Here is a 16,447-nt window from a genome sequence, read left to right on the forward strand (position 1 = left end):
CCGCCCTCAGCTCGGCACCTTCAGCACCAGGCGGGCGGACAGCTCCCCTTGGGCGCGGGCTTTGCATCCCGTTGCCCAAGTTCCTGGAAAGGGAACTAGAAAGTGACCGAGGAGGAGAGGGCTGGGGACTGACCCCCCGCGACCTGGGCACGAGCGGTCCGGTGGGTACCGAGGACCCTCCAGCGACAAGCGCCGCGCGGCGGAGCCCGGGTTGCGGGAGCCCTGGGCACAGCCCGGTCCGGCTGAGCCGCAGCTGCGCCCCGAGGCGGGGAGAACCCCCGCGATGCCCTCCCGGGGCCTCGGCTCCCCGCCTGCAGGCGCGCGGTCGCAGAGAGCGGGGTGCTGAAGCAGCCTCATCCCGATGGCGTCCGGGCTCTGTTTAAGGGGCATCCCTCCCGCTCTCAGAATTGGGCTTCTCAGGTCATGACGGGTCACGGTTTAAAACAACGCTCTCTCGCCCGAAGCGGTGGCCAAGGGATGACACGCACGCAGCGAGACGCGGCCGTGGCGAACGCACACAGCCAGAGGTGCTGCATGCGCGCCCGCCCAGGTGTGCGGGGAGCGTGCCCCGCGCTCAGACTGAGATACAGGACGCTGTCCCCCGCCCCGCGTCGCAGCGACGCCCACCCTGGGGGAACCGCTGTCCTGTCCTCCGTCCCCTGGGCCTGCTTTTGCCAGCTCTTGAATCTCACACGGAATCGGGCAGTATTTTCTACTTAACAGCTGGTTCGTTTCACCAAGTACGGTGTCTGCCCCAGGCAGCCCTGTTGCTGCTGCGTGGAGCAGTTATTCATGATTTTTTTTTATCACTGCACGTGGCATTTCATTGTGTTATTCAATACACCACGCATTATGGGGCAGATATGAACATCTCTCTCTCTCTATTTTTTGGCGCTCATGGGGAAGGCATGTTTCGTGATAATAAATATTAGTAGAGATTTTCGAAGTGGCTGTTTCGAGTCACCCTTCTCGTTGGCTGCGTGGCTTCCACACGTGGCCTGGATGAACTGCCACCTTCTTTTTCTTTTTCATTACAGGCATCCTGATATTTCCCTCTGGTTTTATTCACCGAGCTCCTTTCCGATTCTTACCAGCCACTGGATTGTCTTCTTCTATAAAAGCTTATTCGAGTCTTTTGCCCATTTTGAAACTAGCAGCCTGCTTCCTTCTTGTTTGTAGAAGCTCATTTTGTGTTTCTGATCTGAGTCCTTTCCTGAGTGAGTGCGATGGATCCTTCCCTCAGCCCGTGAGCCACCCGGACATTCTCCAAATAACGATCACTCCGAACACGATCGCTCCGTGTCCTACTTAACAAAGCACTGAACACCCAGAGGTCATAAAGATAATCCGTGTTTTCAACGCGAACCTTTAGAAGAAAGCCTTTCCCTTAAGTCTATGTTTCATTTCTACCTTTAGCATATGATTTAGTTTATGAGTTAATGTTCACTTTTGTGCAGATAACCGACTGACCCAGCATCATTTATTTAAAACAGCATCTTGTTCCCACGGAATCTGCATAAATCAGGTGGCCGGATAGGAATGCATCTTTTTATGGGCTCTGTTTTCTTTATCCACGCTTGCCCCAACTCCACACTTTAAACCAAAGCACCAGAGCTGCAAAATCATTGTGGAGATCGATGATTTCTAGTACTCTGAATTAATTCTTTTGGCTGTTCTAAGCCACTTGCATTTCCGTATAAGTCGGCTCGCAAGTTTTCCTCCCAATTTTTGAAGCCGTTTACTCTGCAAGAGTCACGAGCGTAGAGAAACTTATACGAAAAATGTCCACACGATGTGACCTAATCTACAGTCCCTGGTCTAACTTTGGTCATCGTTCCAACAGCCGCTTCATAAACATTCTCCCCCACATAGTCAAGAGCCCATCCCGGGTCACACGATTCACTCACTCGTCGTCTAGTTAGTGCGTTTTTAATCTAGAAGCTTCTTGGCCTTTCGTGGTCTTTTAGAACATCGACAGTTTCAGTAGAGACCAGTGATTTTGTAGAATGCAGCTCGGTTAGGGTCTGTCCGCCATTTCCTCCTGATAAGACTCCAGTTACGTATTTTGGGCAGAAATCCCGAGCGTTGTGTCAGAGTCACACGGCGCCGGTTTGTCCTGCCCTGGGCCACGTCCATCGCTGGGTTAAGCTGCTATCTGCCAGCTTTCCCCACTGCGAAGTTACTTTTCTTTTTTAATTGTGAATTATTCTTTCGGGGAAAGTCTTTGAGAATATTTAACTATCTTCGTTTTTGCTTGCATTGATGATTCTCGCCTGCTGGTTGTAAAACGCTGATATATTTTTTAGATCCTGTTTTCTAATTGCGTTGCTGTAATGTATTTTCTAATCATTCGTTCCTCCTACATTGATGAGCCCTTTATCTCTTCCTGTATTATCACGTTCAGTATGGACTCGTGGTTCATTGTTTCATCCCATGTATTTTAATCCATTACTGTCATTATATATTGTTATTCCCGAATTATCCAAGATTTAGACAGTAGGCACCTCTTCAGGCTGACGCCTGGGTCTTTTTAGCGTGTCCCCAATATATTTTCGAGTACGCCCTTACTTTTGGTGCAGAAAGAATTTCCATCATTTCCTTCTTCCGGCCACAATTTCCCCCCCGGTTCTTTACGATTAGGAATTTATTTATTTCAAAAACAATCTCTAATGCATCTGAACTGTCATTGCTTTGAGATGTGTTAAAGGACCAAGCTAGAATATATATATATATATGTTACTTAAATTTAACCACACTATTTTAGCATGGAAGAGCATACGTTATATTATATACATCATGTATTGTATACTGAAATTCCTGCGTATTCACAGCTGTTTCTCGCGGCAGACTTCCTCACGCTTTACCCACTCGAAATTTTCCTCTTCCACAGCGAGACTCTTCATCCACAACGAAATTAATATTTTCATTAGTTTGCTCAACCCTACGATACAGGCAACGCGGCTTCGGACTTGCCGAAACCACCTGCCTCGTTAAGCTAAGAATACAAGCAAATAACCAAAATATCGTGTTCAGAAGTCACCGATGTAGGTCTTTCCCCGCCGCCCCCGTACAGTTCTACTATTAATTTAAACTGGAGCCGAGTTTGTCATTCATTTCTACTTGTATTCGACGTCAGGGTTTTCCTCCCTGGTGGTCAATTTAAATATATTTTTTAATATGTAATATTTACACGATTCCCAAAGTCTAAACTATACAAAAAGGAATAAGGGTTACCCAGAAAACTGTCCATCCACCCCTCCCTTCCCCTTGTCCCTCTTGCATATGACCCATTCCGTGAATTTCCACGTTCTTTTATCTATCTTTTGTTTTACAAAAACAGATGCGTAACTGTTTTTTCATTCATTTATTTTCTTTCTTTTTTTTAATACCGCATTTTTTTTCTTTCTTTCTTTTTTTTTTTAAATACCACGCACTATGAAAAACTTCGTTCATGTTGCTTCTGTAAGTTCCTCAGCAATGTGTCTTGGAAATTACTACGGCAGTGGACACGGCCCTTGTTATTTCTACACGGCTATGTAGTACTCTGTGCTAAAATATTGTAACGTCGCGATCGGCCTACATTGATTGGGGCTATTTTAGTCGTTTCTAACATGCTGGGTCCTATGCCTCTGCCCGCTTATTTTCATACTTTGGAGCTGAGCCTTCGGAGTAAATTCCTAGATGCGAGAATTCAAGGTCAAAGGGCGAACGTGTCATTTAGTCACGCGGTGCCAAAGGGACATTTCCTTCATTTTTCATTCTGACTATGGAATGGTTTCTCCTTAGCTTTGTCAGTACAGTGCATTTTCAAGGCGAGAAACGACGTTTCGACATAGTTCCGATCTGCCTTTGCATTTCTCTTCTGGGTAAAATTGAACATTTAAAAATGTTTATGGATGTTTTCTATTTTAGTAAACATCTTCTCATGCCCTTTGCAAGATTTTCTGTAAGGTAGCTTCTTCCTTGTGCTCAGGGTTTAAGAATTTCTATTTTTATATATTATAGATAGCTATTTTCCTACGGTATTTATTGCAAATAATGACTTCCCACTTGTCATTTTGCATTCGATTGGCTAACATTTTTCTCATCGTGCAAATTTAAAAATATTTCTGTAATCAAACTTATCAATATTTTATTGCATCTCAGTTTGGATACTTACATGGAAGCCTTTCTCCTCCAGCGGGTAAGAAGGGGGTCCACTTTGAGTTATTCCGGTACCTGTGCGATTTCCTTTTTTACATTCATATATGTCCGGCCCATTTGGAGTAGAGTCTTGTGTGCCGTGTAAGGTACGGATGCGATTTTGGTATTTTCTAAATGGCTACGCAGAACTCCCCACATAGTTATTCGAAAATTCAAGTTGGCCCCACTGATTGGAAATCGCATCATCGTCGTATATGAAATTTCTGTATAACCTGGATCTGCTTGTGAACCTCCATCTAATTCCAGTGGCTGCTCCTATACCAATGTGCCTGGACCAGAGCTTTGATTACTGTGTGCTGTTTTAATATCCGCTGGGCTAGTGTTATTAGCTCTTAGTCCTCTCGTTCAAGCATTTTTGCGCGCTCTCACATATATTTGAGAATTAACTTTACTCCCAGCTGGTAAAGCTCCAGAAAAAATCTTTTTGGCTGTGTTTTATCGGAGTTCTATTAAATGCATACATCAACTTAGGGAGAACCGACCTCTTTATGACGCTGACTGGTCCTATCCAATAACGAAGGATATTTGTTCTATTTGTTCGTGAGTATTTCACACAGAGTTTTCAAAAGTTTATTTCTAAGAGTTTTATCTTTTTTTATTTCTATCGTAAATGGTGCTCGTCCGATTGCTTATTATTCATGGGCATAAACATGTCCTTTTTTATACTATATTATATACTGTTTGCGTTCTGAATTCTCTTACTGTCCCAGTTAATTTCATCATTGATTCTCTAGTGTTTTCCAGTTTTGCTACCACATTGTCTGCAACTAGAGGTAGCTTTAGTACATCGTCCAGTTTCTACGTCTCCAGGAGCTGCTGTTGGTCTAATTGCAGCGGCTAACACCTTTCGCGTGATGATCAAGAGTAAAAGAAATTGTGGGCACCCCTTTCTAATTCCAAATCATGGAGAAAAGGTCTCTAGGGCTTCTTAATGGGAGGCAGACAGACAGATGGACAGAAGGAGAATGAGCAGATGCCCATACATAACTAATTTTGAGGGTTTTTTCTTAAAATCAGGAATGGATGGGTGTTGAAATTTGTCAGACTTTTTTAGCAACGATGGAGATAATCGAATGAATTTTCCCTATAGATGATTAATACAGTGAATTATATTACTGAATTTCATAATACAAAACCATTCTTACTCAGCTGAAAATAAACTTGAAAGTTTTCCTTCATTTGCTATATTTTGGAACAATTTATTTGTGTTGGGATTATATGATCTCTAAAAGTTTAGTAGCATTCCCCTGTGAAGACATCTGGGCCGTGTGTGTGTGTGTGTGTCTGTGTGCACGTGTGCGTGTACGTGTGTGTGTGTGTATAGCGGTTTCTTAATAATGTTCTCTTATATTAAAAAAAGTGGCCTTCTTAAACTTTCTATCTCTAATGGGGTCAATTTTACTAAACTGTATTTCATCAAGAAATTGTCCATTTCAGCTATGTTTCAAAAGTTTTTGAATACGGATGTACTAAGTAAGTAGTCTCTCTGACTTATTTCACGTGATCTCTGTAAAGGAGTCGTATTTCTTATTTTGTGTATGCCTCCATTTTTTTCTTAAGTGGTTTGTATGTTTCATTGTAGCGATCACTAGAGTTTTGATTCATTAGTTAGATCTACTGTTTCTATATGCTCTATATAATTAAGTTCTGCTTTGTCTGTATTTCACTTACCTTGTAAGTACCTACTTTCTCTTGGTTTAGTTTGCCATTCTACTTCTAGCTTTTTGAGTGGGAATTAAATTTTGTTAAAATTTTCATTTGTATTGATATAAGCGTTTAAGAACATGGATTTTCTTCTGCTACGCCTTAAATGTATCCCAAGGATTTTTACGTAATTTAATTTTCACTTACACTTGAGTTTTAGAAATGTTGTCGATTTTTGTATCTCCTTTTCATCCTTGTATTATTTAATAGAAGAACTTTTAAACTTCCGGTGGGAAGAGGCTTTTCAAATCTTGTTTTAATTTCTAGTTTTGTTACTTACGCTCCGAATGTTATTGATGAAATTTCTACTTTATAAATGTCCTGACATTTTCTAATATTAGTAGATATACGGCTGGTCTATGTACATCTGAGAAGAAATTATGTTCCTGATTACGAGTGTGTAACATCGGGATAGTTATCCGTGAGACCTACATCGCTACTCTGCTTAGTTTTTCTAAATTTTTACTTACTTTAACTCTCTTGCCTTAGTTTGTCCTCATATCGGCTTATCGACATTTCTAATATTTATGCACCTGTATCTTTGTCCCCTTTCATTTCCCGTAGTTTCTGCTTTGCGTGGATGATGGATGTACTTTCCGGTGTATTTCTAGGTTTTCTGTTAAACCTTTGCTTTTAATCGTGGTTTGCCACGTTTAATCATTTTATGCCTGAATGCTACCTTGCCCGATGTCAGGAGTTGAAACTCCGCTTTTTTTTTTTTCTCTAATTTTGATTTGCCTGGCACGGCGTGTCTTTGCCGATATCTTCCTAGTCAGCCTGTTTAGGATCTCTGGGTTTTGCAAGTGTTTCTGCTCTATAGCAGCAGAGTCGGGTTCTATTTGAAACTATTTTCCTTTTCGAAAAAAAACGTTCGATTCCAGTCGACGTTCGCTATTATGTTAGTTTGAGGTGTGCAGTGGTGATCTCTCCCCGACGGAAATATTCTCCTTCGGACAGAAGGGCTAAGCAAGTCCTTCGCTTTCACGATACGAATCACTTCGGCACCGGGAATCGACTTTCTCCGTGCAGTGCGTCTTCTTCGCTCGCTTGGGATTGCGTTTTGGGAACACAGGGAATTTCGCCTTTTTGTTCTCAGATCTGTAATCCTCGCTTTTCTTGTTGCGCCTTCTGCTCCCGGCTCGTGCGTTTCGAGCTTCCTGCTCCGACTTTTCCTTGTTATTATCTCGACAACCGTTGCCGAGCCGGCCCTGTTCCCCTCGGCCCGTCTCCTTCCTCCTTAGTTTTCAGTTTTATTCCTTCTGCTTTGTCACGATCTTTAACATCCGGACAGCGGACCGCCACCCCCATTCCCATCCTTTTCATTTTAGATCCACAGTGAAACATGTTGAACACTCGCCATCGGCTCTTTTAATGAAGGTTCCGTGCGGTTGAGTCAAAAGTATTGAAAGCTTCACTTCACCAGACTGACGTATGTGCACGGAACATTCTGACACCCACCGGGTCCCCTCTTCCCGCTACGTCGCACGCTGTCGCTGTCCAGGACTTTATTGTCGTCCGTTTGCTCCCCACACACGAGGCGAAGTTTGCGCGCTCCCTGAGAGTTTAGATTTATCGACACGTTGGGACCTTTTTGCCCACATTTCTTTTTTTTTCAAAAAAAAACCGTGATTTTTTTTTTTCTTCATTTCTTAGACTTTCTTTTCGTGTGAATCCTTTGGCATTCAAAACTTCAAGTTTTATTAACCTTAAGATGTCTCCGCTGTGTTCTCTTTCTTAAAATGTAGCTATTCTGGGCATAGAATTTCCATTTGAAAGTTATTTCCTCTTAACTGTCATTATCCTCTGGTTTCTCGAGGTATCAATTTAACTTCCGTTTGGTCTTTTTTTTTTCCTCTGCGTTTCTTTTAATTTTGAGAATCTTGTAATGTTTAGTTAAACGTTTTTTTTTTAATGTAATTGCAGATTCACATGAATTTGTACGAAGGAACAAACACAGCCACGTCCCATCCCTCCTGTACTGGGTAACAACCCAAAAAACTGCAGCACATTGTCACAGCCAAGACGGTGACGTCGATCCCGCCGAGACACAGCACAGCTGGGACCCGCCTGCTGCCCCCGCCCAAGGCCACACCCGGTCACTGCCACATCACCCCGCTTTAGACTCACGTCCTGTTTCAGCCCATGGAAACCTTGATCGTTTTTCCCTCCAGAAGAGGCGAGCGGCTCAATGGCTGCATCGTGCCAAGGCCTGTTCTTTCTCTGCCCCGAGCCATGGCCCCCTGAGAGTCCCCTAGGACCAGAGGCGAAGAGGGAAAGACTCGCACCCGTTCGTAGCCCGCTCCGTACGGTGTGCGGGTCCCACCTGAGAGCAGAGAGCAGAAGTGTTGTGACCTCGCTCTGGGTCACCCCTGAAGGACAGGGGTCGACGGAGGTCCTCTCACGGCCAGACTTCGGACAGGACCCGCTGTCATCGTGCCTGGAGGGACAGATGTGCAGAGGCGTGAGCCCGCTCTGTGTCACGGGCTGTGGACCACGGTGTGGAAAGTTGGCCAGGGACTGGGAGGGGACACACCTGGAACACCAGTGACGAGTGGTCTGGGAAGAGGTCTTGTGACTTTCCATACGTTCACGGGAGGAAAGTAAATATGTCCCATGCGAATGAGCACCAAGCGATGGCCTCGGAATTGGTGGACTTTGGTACTTAAGTGGACAGGACGACCCACTCTGGGACACCGTTCAGCCTCTGTCCCCAGCCACCCCACCCCGGCCTTTGCCCAACAGGCTCATGACTAAGTCACTGCGATGGCCAGAGTAATCGTGGCCAGGGACTCCCCAGGTTTGCTTGTGGCGCCGACTGGTCCAGACGTGTTCGTGCTGTGAGACAGACGTCGAGACCAAGTTTTAAACATTCAAAACGCTGTTTCCACTGCAGGGCATTTACGTCCAATCGCATCGGGACACTGGGCTCCAGGGCTTCTGTCTCTCTCCCCTCCCCCACTGTCCCCCATCCTGTCTCTCTCTGTCTCCGTCTGTCTCGAGTCGGGGAGGGGACGGACAGGGCACCCCGACGAGTCCATCTGTTGAGAGCAGCCCCTTCTATCACAGAAGCACAGAATCGTTACATAAGACACAGACTTAAAGGTCATGTTTCCCATGGGAAAAAAAACATTATCTAGGGCGCTCTTAATACATAATCATGCGGCCGGGGCTGGAAACAAGATTTTCCATTTCAGGTTCCACGTCTGTTCTAAGTGAAGCAACCGCCTGGCTCCGCGAGCACGTGGTCGTGATGAGAACTGACCCTTCGGCCTGCGTTTGCCCCTTGTGCGCCATGCGAGCTGAGCCGATGGGTTCGCAGCTCCGGGATTCGACTCCCCGCTTGTGAAATAGAGATTTCTGACTTCCCTGTCCCTGAACGTTGTCCCACAGGAGACAGACTATTTCTAAGGCGTTAACATAGCAAATAGGCTAGAAGCTTCACGACCTCCTCGTCGGGCTTCGGTGGGGTGTCTGCTGTGGCGTTTTAACTTGGAGAGTCACTTAGCAGCATTTTAACCCAATTATGGTAGAAAATCATTTAGGCTAACTTTAGCCAAAGCCCTAGATAAATGCATAGGTTCCTGAGACATACCGAAGACCGATTGCTGACTTATTAGAATATTCTTTCTATTTATGGCGATGTCAACAGAGACACGTTTAATTACCATGATTCTAAAACTAGGGCACTGTGATTTATAATGATTTTTAAAGTTTTTCATTTCTTGCCTTGTTATCATTTTTCCCAAGGTGATTCTTATGCATCCGTTAAAAATAACAAACACTAAAATATCTACAGTACGAAATCAGAGAGCAGAAAATAGGATCTTTCCCTTACTGAATATTCAGCAGACTTGAGACTGAGCTGCATGTCAACACTGGGTTCGTCTGCATGGGACCCGCTCGGCAGAGCTCGAGTTTTCCGTAACAAAGCCGAGATCTTGCTGGGAAAGTCGCCGCAGGCTGACGTGAAGGACGTCGCCTTCTGCGGGCCCGAGACGCTTACGGCGTGTGTTTGCATGTGTGTTCACTCGGACCCGACTTATAGCATGCGGGGGTCCGTGCTGGGGGGCCCGGCGTTGACGCAGCTGGCGGACGGCCGTGACCCCGCGTCTGCATTTCCGAGCGGGTCACAGAGAGCGTGCCTTCCACGCGCGTTTCGGGGTGCCTCCTCCGACAGTGGGCGGATGGTCCACGGCAGGGCCTCCTGGGCCACCGTTCGCGGACAGCGGAGGGCAGGCACCCAAGGGGACCCAGCAGCCACCCTCCCCGCAGCCAGCACCGGCCTTGGGGACGCTCGCGGGGTGGGGAGCCCCCGAGTGGAGACCCTCGGGATGGCACGTCCGAGGGGGGCAGGGCTGTGGCTTTGCCCTCAGGCTCACCCAGCGGGACGCTCCGGGGGCGAGCTGCCCAGGGGGAGCTTTCATTCCCCAAACGGTGTCATCCCGGGGTTCCTTCGGGTCATCTTTCGGAAGTGAGCCCGCCAGAACACGATTTATTTTTTCAGAGAATAACATTCGTCCACGAGGTCAGTTCGTTTTTTTACTTTTTTAATGAACATTTACTTTTCGATGAACGGTTCATATACAAAAGCTAACAGAGCGGGAATTACAAGGAAATAAGACGGAAAGTGACTCGATCACGATGTGTCACCACTGAAGCACGACACACTGGCTGCAGCGGGAGGCGGTCAGCTCCAGACGGGCGGTGTGGGTGGACGCACGGGCCAGAAGCCGGGACTGTCAACTCGCCTTTTTCCCTTATCTTCCCTTTCTTGGTCATTGTTCAGTTTGGGGGGCGGGGGGGAGTCGGGGGAGAGAAATAAGTTTGCTTTCCCTCCAAAAAAAAAAAAAAAGGTTTCTAAGCAGTAAAATTTTTCCTTGGGGAAATATTTTATCTGTGACTCTAATACCCCGCAGGTTTCTGTTATTAAATTCGTCTGCAGACACGTTTGCCTATTCTACTTCTTAAAGGGAGGACATGCAGGGCCGTCTAATTTCGGAACAGTAAGGATTATCAAAGGCAGTTAGTTTTGTACACAAATGTCCGCTGTCCTTTTTAATGAAAAAATGTGCTCTTTTTGGTCTTTGTCTCTTGCAAGAGTCGGTCAAGTCGTCATCAGGAAGCGTTTCCTAAAATATTTATTTGCTGGGAAATTTTGTATGAAATGACATTTGAAGTGTAGAAAAACGTCAGGTAATACTCGGCACGGTTAAAAATAGACTCATCTTTGTAAACCGTCGGTGTCGGTGCGAGAGAAGGGGCATCTGAGGGTCAGAGCCGTCATTTTCTACCGTCCTAGAAAGTCCCTCGCGTCGTGTTATCAACGGGACATCTTCACAACACCCGACGTCAAATGTAGGAACATCAAGGCAATGTTACTCGCACATAGTATTAAACATGCAAACGTTTCCCGAAGGGGCGAGCGCAGGTGCGGGGGGCCCCCCGTGCCCAGCCAGTCCGGGTGCCATCGTGCGGGACGGGGGGGGGCGTCTCTCGGGGCCGGGGTGGCAGTCACTGTGGAGAGGCGGCCCCTTTGATCTCCGGCTCCCTGTTCAGATACGTCGCCCAGTAAACTAAGTTGAACGTGCCGAACAGGACCGGGAACACGATCCGGGACATTTTGTCGATCTTGCTGATGCTGTTGTAGGTCTTCTTGCTGTCGGGGGCCTTGTCCTCGGAGGAGTTTCCTGCGACGGAGGCGGCGTCGGCGGCCCCGGCCGGGGCCTGCTCCTCGGGGCTGTTGGGGGGGCGGGTCATCCTCCCGGTGGTGTAAGCGTTCGTCGGCGTGTTGAGCGTGAGTTCACGCTCCTTTTTCTGCAAAACACAATGAGGACGTAAGGGCCGCCGTCTGCTCGCCTCTCAGGGTCCTCAGGCTGCGTCTCACGGCGGAGGGGGTGTCAGCTCGGCGCAGGCGGAGGAGGCTCCACAGACCTCTGCACCTGCAGCACCCCCCCCCGGTGCAGCCCTGGGCACGGACGTCTACGACGGGCAGAGTCGGCGGCGGAGGACAAACCGGAGCGGAGGCGGCCTTTGTCGAGGCGGGGGTGACCCCGCTTGGTCACGTGGTGAACGCGTTTGTCAGTGCTCTGCGGATGTTCCCTCAGGGTGTGTGACTCTCACACTACGTGAATTTGGCTTGAAAGAGTCAAACGGTCAAAAATACTGAACGCTAGTTCCCGATCTGCACGCAGAAGTGCGGTGTTTAGCGGGAAGGGCCCTCTCCCCTGCGGCTCACGCTGAAAGGCATCGCAGGTGCATGAGACGGGTTGATGGGCCGGGCGAGGCTGCACGGTGCGCAGACGGATGCGTGATCGGTAGGTGGATGGATGACGGATAACAGATAGAGAGATGATAGATGGATGATGATGCTGGACAGGTAATAGATGACAGACAGGTGGATGGATGGATGACAGGTAGCTGACAGATGGTGCTGCAGACATACTAAACTGTTAACGGCAGGTTTTCACTAGAAAATTCTTTAAACATTGCTGTCTATTTAAAAAATCTACATAGTACAATGTTGGGAAAATTCTGTTTCATAACTAAAGGAATTCGGTCTCATTAAATAAAATCTGGAAAACGCAGGAGAGAAAATGAAAGGAAACGTATCGCTGTCTGGAAAAGGTCTGTGCACCCCGTGTTCACTGCAGCGCCCCTGAGAACACGCAAGACACGGACGGACGTGCGCGTCCACCACGGAAGGACATGCGCGTGCACCGCACAGCTACCCTCCCCCCGACTCTGGCCGGCTGTCTGGCTCTGGTGGCCCCAGCATGTGACAACAAGGCCACCTCCCCAGGGCTGTCTCTTCTAAGCAAGAGGGGCTGACGCGGGTGGGCGGACAGCTGCGCCGTGTGCCCGACGCCTCTCCTGCCTGCGGCCTTTCTGCCCCGGGGCCGGGCCCCGCACCACCCCCTCTGGGCGCCCGCAGCCATGCAGTCCGTAGGTGTGTGGAGGGGAGCGGCTCGTTCTCTAAGGCCACTGCTGCTGTGGGATCTGACGGCCCACGTCCCCCGGTCGCCGTCCACACCGATGGCACGTAGCACCCATGGGGGCTGAGTGTGGATGCAGAGGCCGGCAGCGGTGGGGGGACCACATGACGACGCTTCAGGCCCCCCAATCCCCAGCCCAGCCTCCTCTTGGACTCACAGACAGAGGCTGACGGCCTCGGCTTCTGCGGTGGGCTCCGTCCGCTCCCCTCGCTCACACATGGCGGTCCCCAGGCCACGTCACACGGCCACACAAGACTCAGCTCCCGGCAACATGGGCCGGTGCTGGGGGGGTGGCCCCTCTGTCCACGCCCCTTCCCCGCCCTCCCCCAGACATCCCCGCCCCCTCGTCCTCACGATCAACTCCACACGCTTCGGTCAAGGGCGGCCGCTCGTTCCTGCCCCCGAACGCACCTGCTGCCGAGGTGTCTACGTGTCACGTCCCCCCTCCCTTGTCCCCGAGAGGCCCCAGGACGGGGCTGCTAAACCTTCCTCCAGCTGGGCAGCGGGACGTGGAGGGGAGTCTTCCTGGCTGCGAGGGTGTTGGGGGGACTCAGGGCGCTCAGGGTGGACGGACGAGACGGGCCGGGTCAGCTCAGGACCTCCGACTGCCCACAGGGAAGGGGACGGCCATGTCGGGCCGTCCAGACGGAGCCCCTGGCTGGGGCTCCCCCGTGCCCCCCGGGGCGCCCTGCAGGCTGCGCTCTGCCTTCGCGTCCGCCTGTCGGTCAGTCTGTCTGCTCTCTGTCTGCGGGGTGGCGTGGCGTGGCTGGCCGCTTGTCCCGTGCCGCCCTACGTGTCATGGTCCCATCTCCCCCCTGGACGCGCTCGGCTCGCTGGGCTGTGCAGCCCTCCCCTTCGGTCACCTTCGATTTCGGCCACGGCACCTAGACGCTCAACGGTCGATCGCTATCCCGAGAGCCGCGCTTTTCCCGCCATCGTCCCCGGGGCCACGAGGCTGCTCGGCGGGGCCGTGCGCCCTGCACTCCCCGTGTGACCTGTAGCCACCTCGAGCAGGCACAGTGCACAGCGACGTGGCAGGCGCGGGCAGGGGAGTGGACGGCAGGCTTGATGACGGGCGGGCCCGGGACAGGCGGGGGGACCGTGGCCACCACCCAGCCTCCGGAGTTCAGAGCAACGAGGGGCTCGGCCGGTCGTGAGCGAGACGCGTAAGCGCCTTGCGTGCCGGGGCGGCGGGAGGGAGGGGTGGACCGCGGTGGCCGTGGTGGCCGGTGGCGGGTGTGCCCGGCAGAGCGCGTGAGGAGGGGCCGAGGCCGTACCTTGATCTTGGCGGCCTCCGAGGCCTTCTTGCCGTCCCAGGCCCAGCCCCTCTTCGTGAAGTAGTTGACGGTGGCGAACTCGATGAGGGCGGAGAACACGAAGGCGTAGCAGACGGCGATGAACCAGTCCATGGCCGTGGCGTAGGCCACTTTGGGCAGGGAGTTGCGGGCGCTGATGCTGAGGGTGGTCATGGTCAGCACTGTGGTCACGCCTGGCGGCGGGGCGGGGGACAGCGGAGGCGGGTCAGAGACGGGGCACCCGCACCCCACACGACCCCCCGAGGGTGACAGGCAGGGACAGGAAAGGCACCGGCCGCTCGTCCGCAGCCAGAGCCCCTACACCTGCAGCACTCGGCGTGTCGGCCGGTCCGTCCGTCTGTGGACCACCCGCTTCCCCCAGCTCATGAGTCCGGGAGGCGGGCGCCCGGGTCCGACTGACCCGCGGACCCTCACTGTCCCGTGGCCCTCCGACCATGCACGAGGAGTGGCGTCTGTGCACGGCCGCCCCCGAGACGGGGCGGTGACGCTCCTGCGGGCCCGCGGACGCCTCCGCCGAGGTCTGCTGTGCGCGTTACAAGTCTGGGCTCGAGGCGCAGCGGTGCCACGGACTGGGTCACAGTCGAGACTGCGACCCCTCCCTCAAGGCGGCCGTGCAGGGGGCCGCGACCCTCTGCCTTGGCCCCTGGGAAACCTGCAGGGCCTGTACAGCGAGCTGCCCACTTAGAGGGTGATGCTGGCCGAGGACACTGGTCTGGCAGGTACCAAGCCACCTAGGGCTCCTAAGCGCCATCTCCGGTCTGGGCTGTGTTCTGCCTGGGAGTCATTATCCGTGTTTTGCAGGTGAGAAGCTTAACGATTTAAAAAGTTATCAATGGACCGAAGTTCTCCAGCCGGCGAGTGAGAAGCCAGCCCGCACGGCCTCCACGGGCCCCTGCCTTCCTTCCCGCCACGTCTGCTCTGCGTGGGCCACACTGTGTCCTCCCCAAACTCACACGTTGAGATCCTAACCTCAAAACGTGGCCTCGAAACCTGGAAACAGCCCCTACAGAAGTAGCCAGGTTAAAACGAGGCCGTTAAAACACAACCAGCGTCACGGACGCACACGCCGGGGGAAGGCCACGTGGAGGAGGCCACGCGGAGGCGGCCACGGCGCTGCCACAGCCAAGCAGCTCCCGGCGGCCGGGCGCGAGCCTGGAGCTGGACTTAACGCTAAGTGACACCACAGTTGGCACCTGACTCTTCTCACAATCCTTGTGCCGGGAGGGACGTCCTGTGCGGGGCCTGGAACAGGCCTCATGCGCCTTCCTGAGTCCTTAACCTCCCAATGTGATTGAGGATTTCCCACAGGGGACAAGCTGTCCCTTACAGCATTGTCCCCCCCCAAGTCCCCTAAAGAGCTGGGGCACCACGCCTCCTGCAAATGCCCCCGAGGGCACGTGAGGACAGGCAGGTCCCGCTTCCTTGTGTGACGGTGAGGAAGGGGTGACGTAGAGCTGAGCCAGGAGCCCGCGTTGCAGGCGGGAAGACGAGGCCCCCAAACGGTCACCGGCAAACGCCTCTCACCAATGGGCGGAACAGTCGTCAGCGATGTGGACGGTGCGCTAGGTGCTTGATATGTACGTGGACCTGTGCACACGTCTGCACGTACGCGAGTCACGCCCAAACACACACTTAGTAAATACGTGTGTGAACATCACCTGCACTTACGTGTATTGTGCGTGAATGCACGTAGCATGTATGTGTGCACGCCGTATGCACATGCACCATGCACAAACACACACTTAGAATACATGTGCACAATCACCCGCACTTACATGAATCACGCGCATGGATACGCTTAGTACATGCGTGTACGTATCTTATGTACATATGGGTGTCGTGTGCAAACACATGCTTAGCATAAGTGTCTGTAAACATCACCTGCACTTACGTGTGCCATGTGTGAATGAATCACATAGCGTACATGTGCACCTGCCATGTGCACACATGTGTATCATGCGTGTGAACACACACGTGTGATCCTATACCTCATATATAGAATCCATTGCTCACATCACATAGGACACACTGATTGCCACTTGGGGGGTTGATTGTAAGTGACACACCTTTCACAGAAAACTGCCTGATAACACCCAAAACGGGACTTGGTGAGACCTGTGAAAATTCTAGCAAAATCTGACATAAGACAGATTGCTAGCAATTTTAAACCTCAGAAGCACCCTGCCAGCGAAAGGCTTTTCAGAACGGAGGCGGTGACCCCTGACCCTCACC

General features: G+C 51.1%; 2 protein-coding genes across 2 annotated transcripts in view; both read right to left on the bottom strand.

Annotated features, from left to right (window-relative positions):
• Window positions 1-390, bottom strand: part of GABRG3 (gamma-aminobutyric acid type A receptor gamma3 subunit) — a 59,705-nt gene extending 59,315 nt beyond the window's left edge. The window contains exon 1 of the mRNA XM_025043519.1: window positions 144-390. Within this exon, the coding sequence (XP_024899287.1) occupies window positions 144-390 (247 nt within the window). The remainder of the gene's footprint in view (window positions 1-143) is intronic.
• An 11,028-nt stretch (window positions 391-11,418) lies between these two features.
• GABRA5 (gamma-aminobutyric acid type A receptor alpha5 subunit) overlaps window positions 11,419-16,447 on the bottom strand; it is a 45,488-nt gene continuing 40,459 nt past the window's right edge. Inside the window, exons 7-8 of the mRNA XM_006907078.1 lie at window positions 14,177-14,388; window positions 11,419-11,721 (exon numbers count right to left, since the gene is read on the bottom strand). Of these exons, the coding sequence (XP_006907140.1) occupies window positions 11,419-11,721; window positions 14,177-14,388 (515 nt within the window). The remainder of the gene's footprint in view (window positions 11,722-14,176; window positions 14,389-16,447) is intronic.

Source organism: Pteropus alecto, unplaced genomic scaffold, assembly GCF_000325575.1.
Source record: "Pteropus alecto unplaced genomic scaffold, ASM32557v1 scaffold102, whole genome shotgun sequence".
Classification (NCBI taxonomy): Eukaryota; Metazoa; Chordata; class Mammalia; order Chiroptera; family Pteropodidae; genus Pteropus; species Pteropus alecto.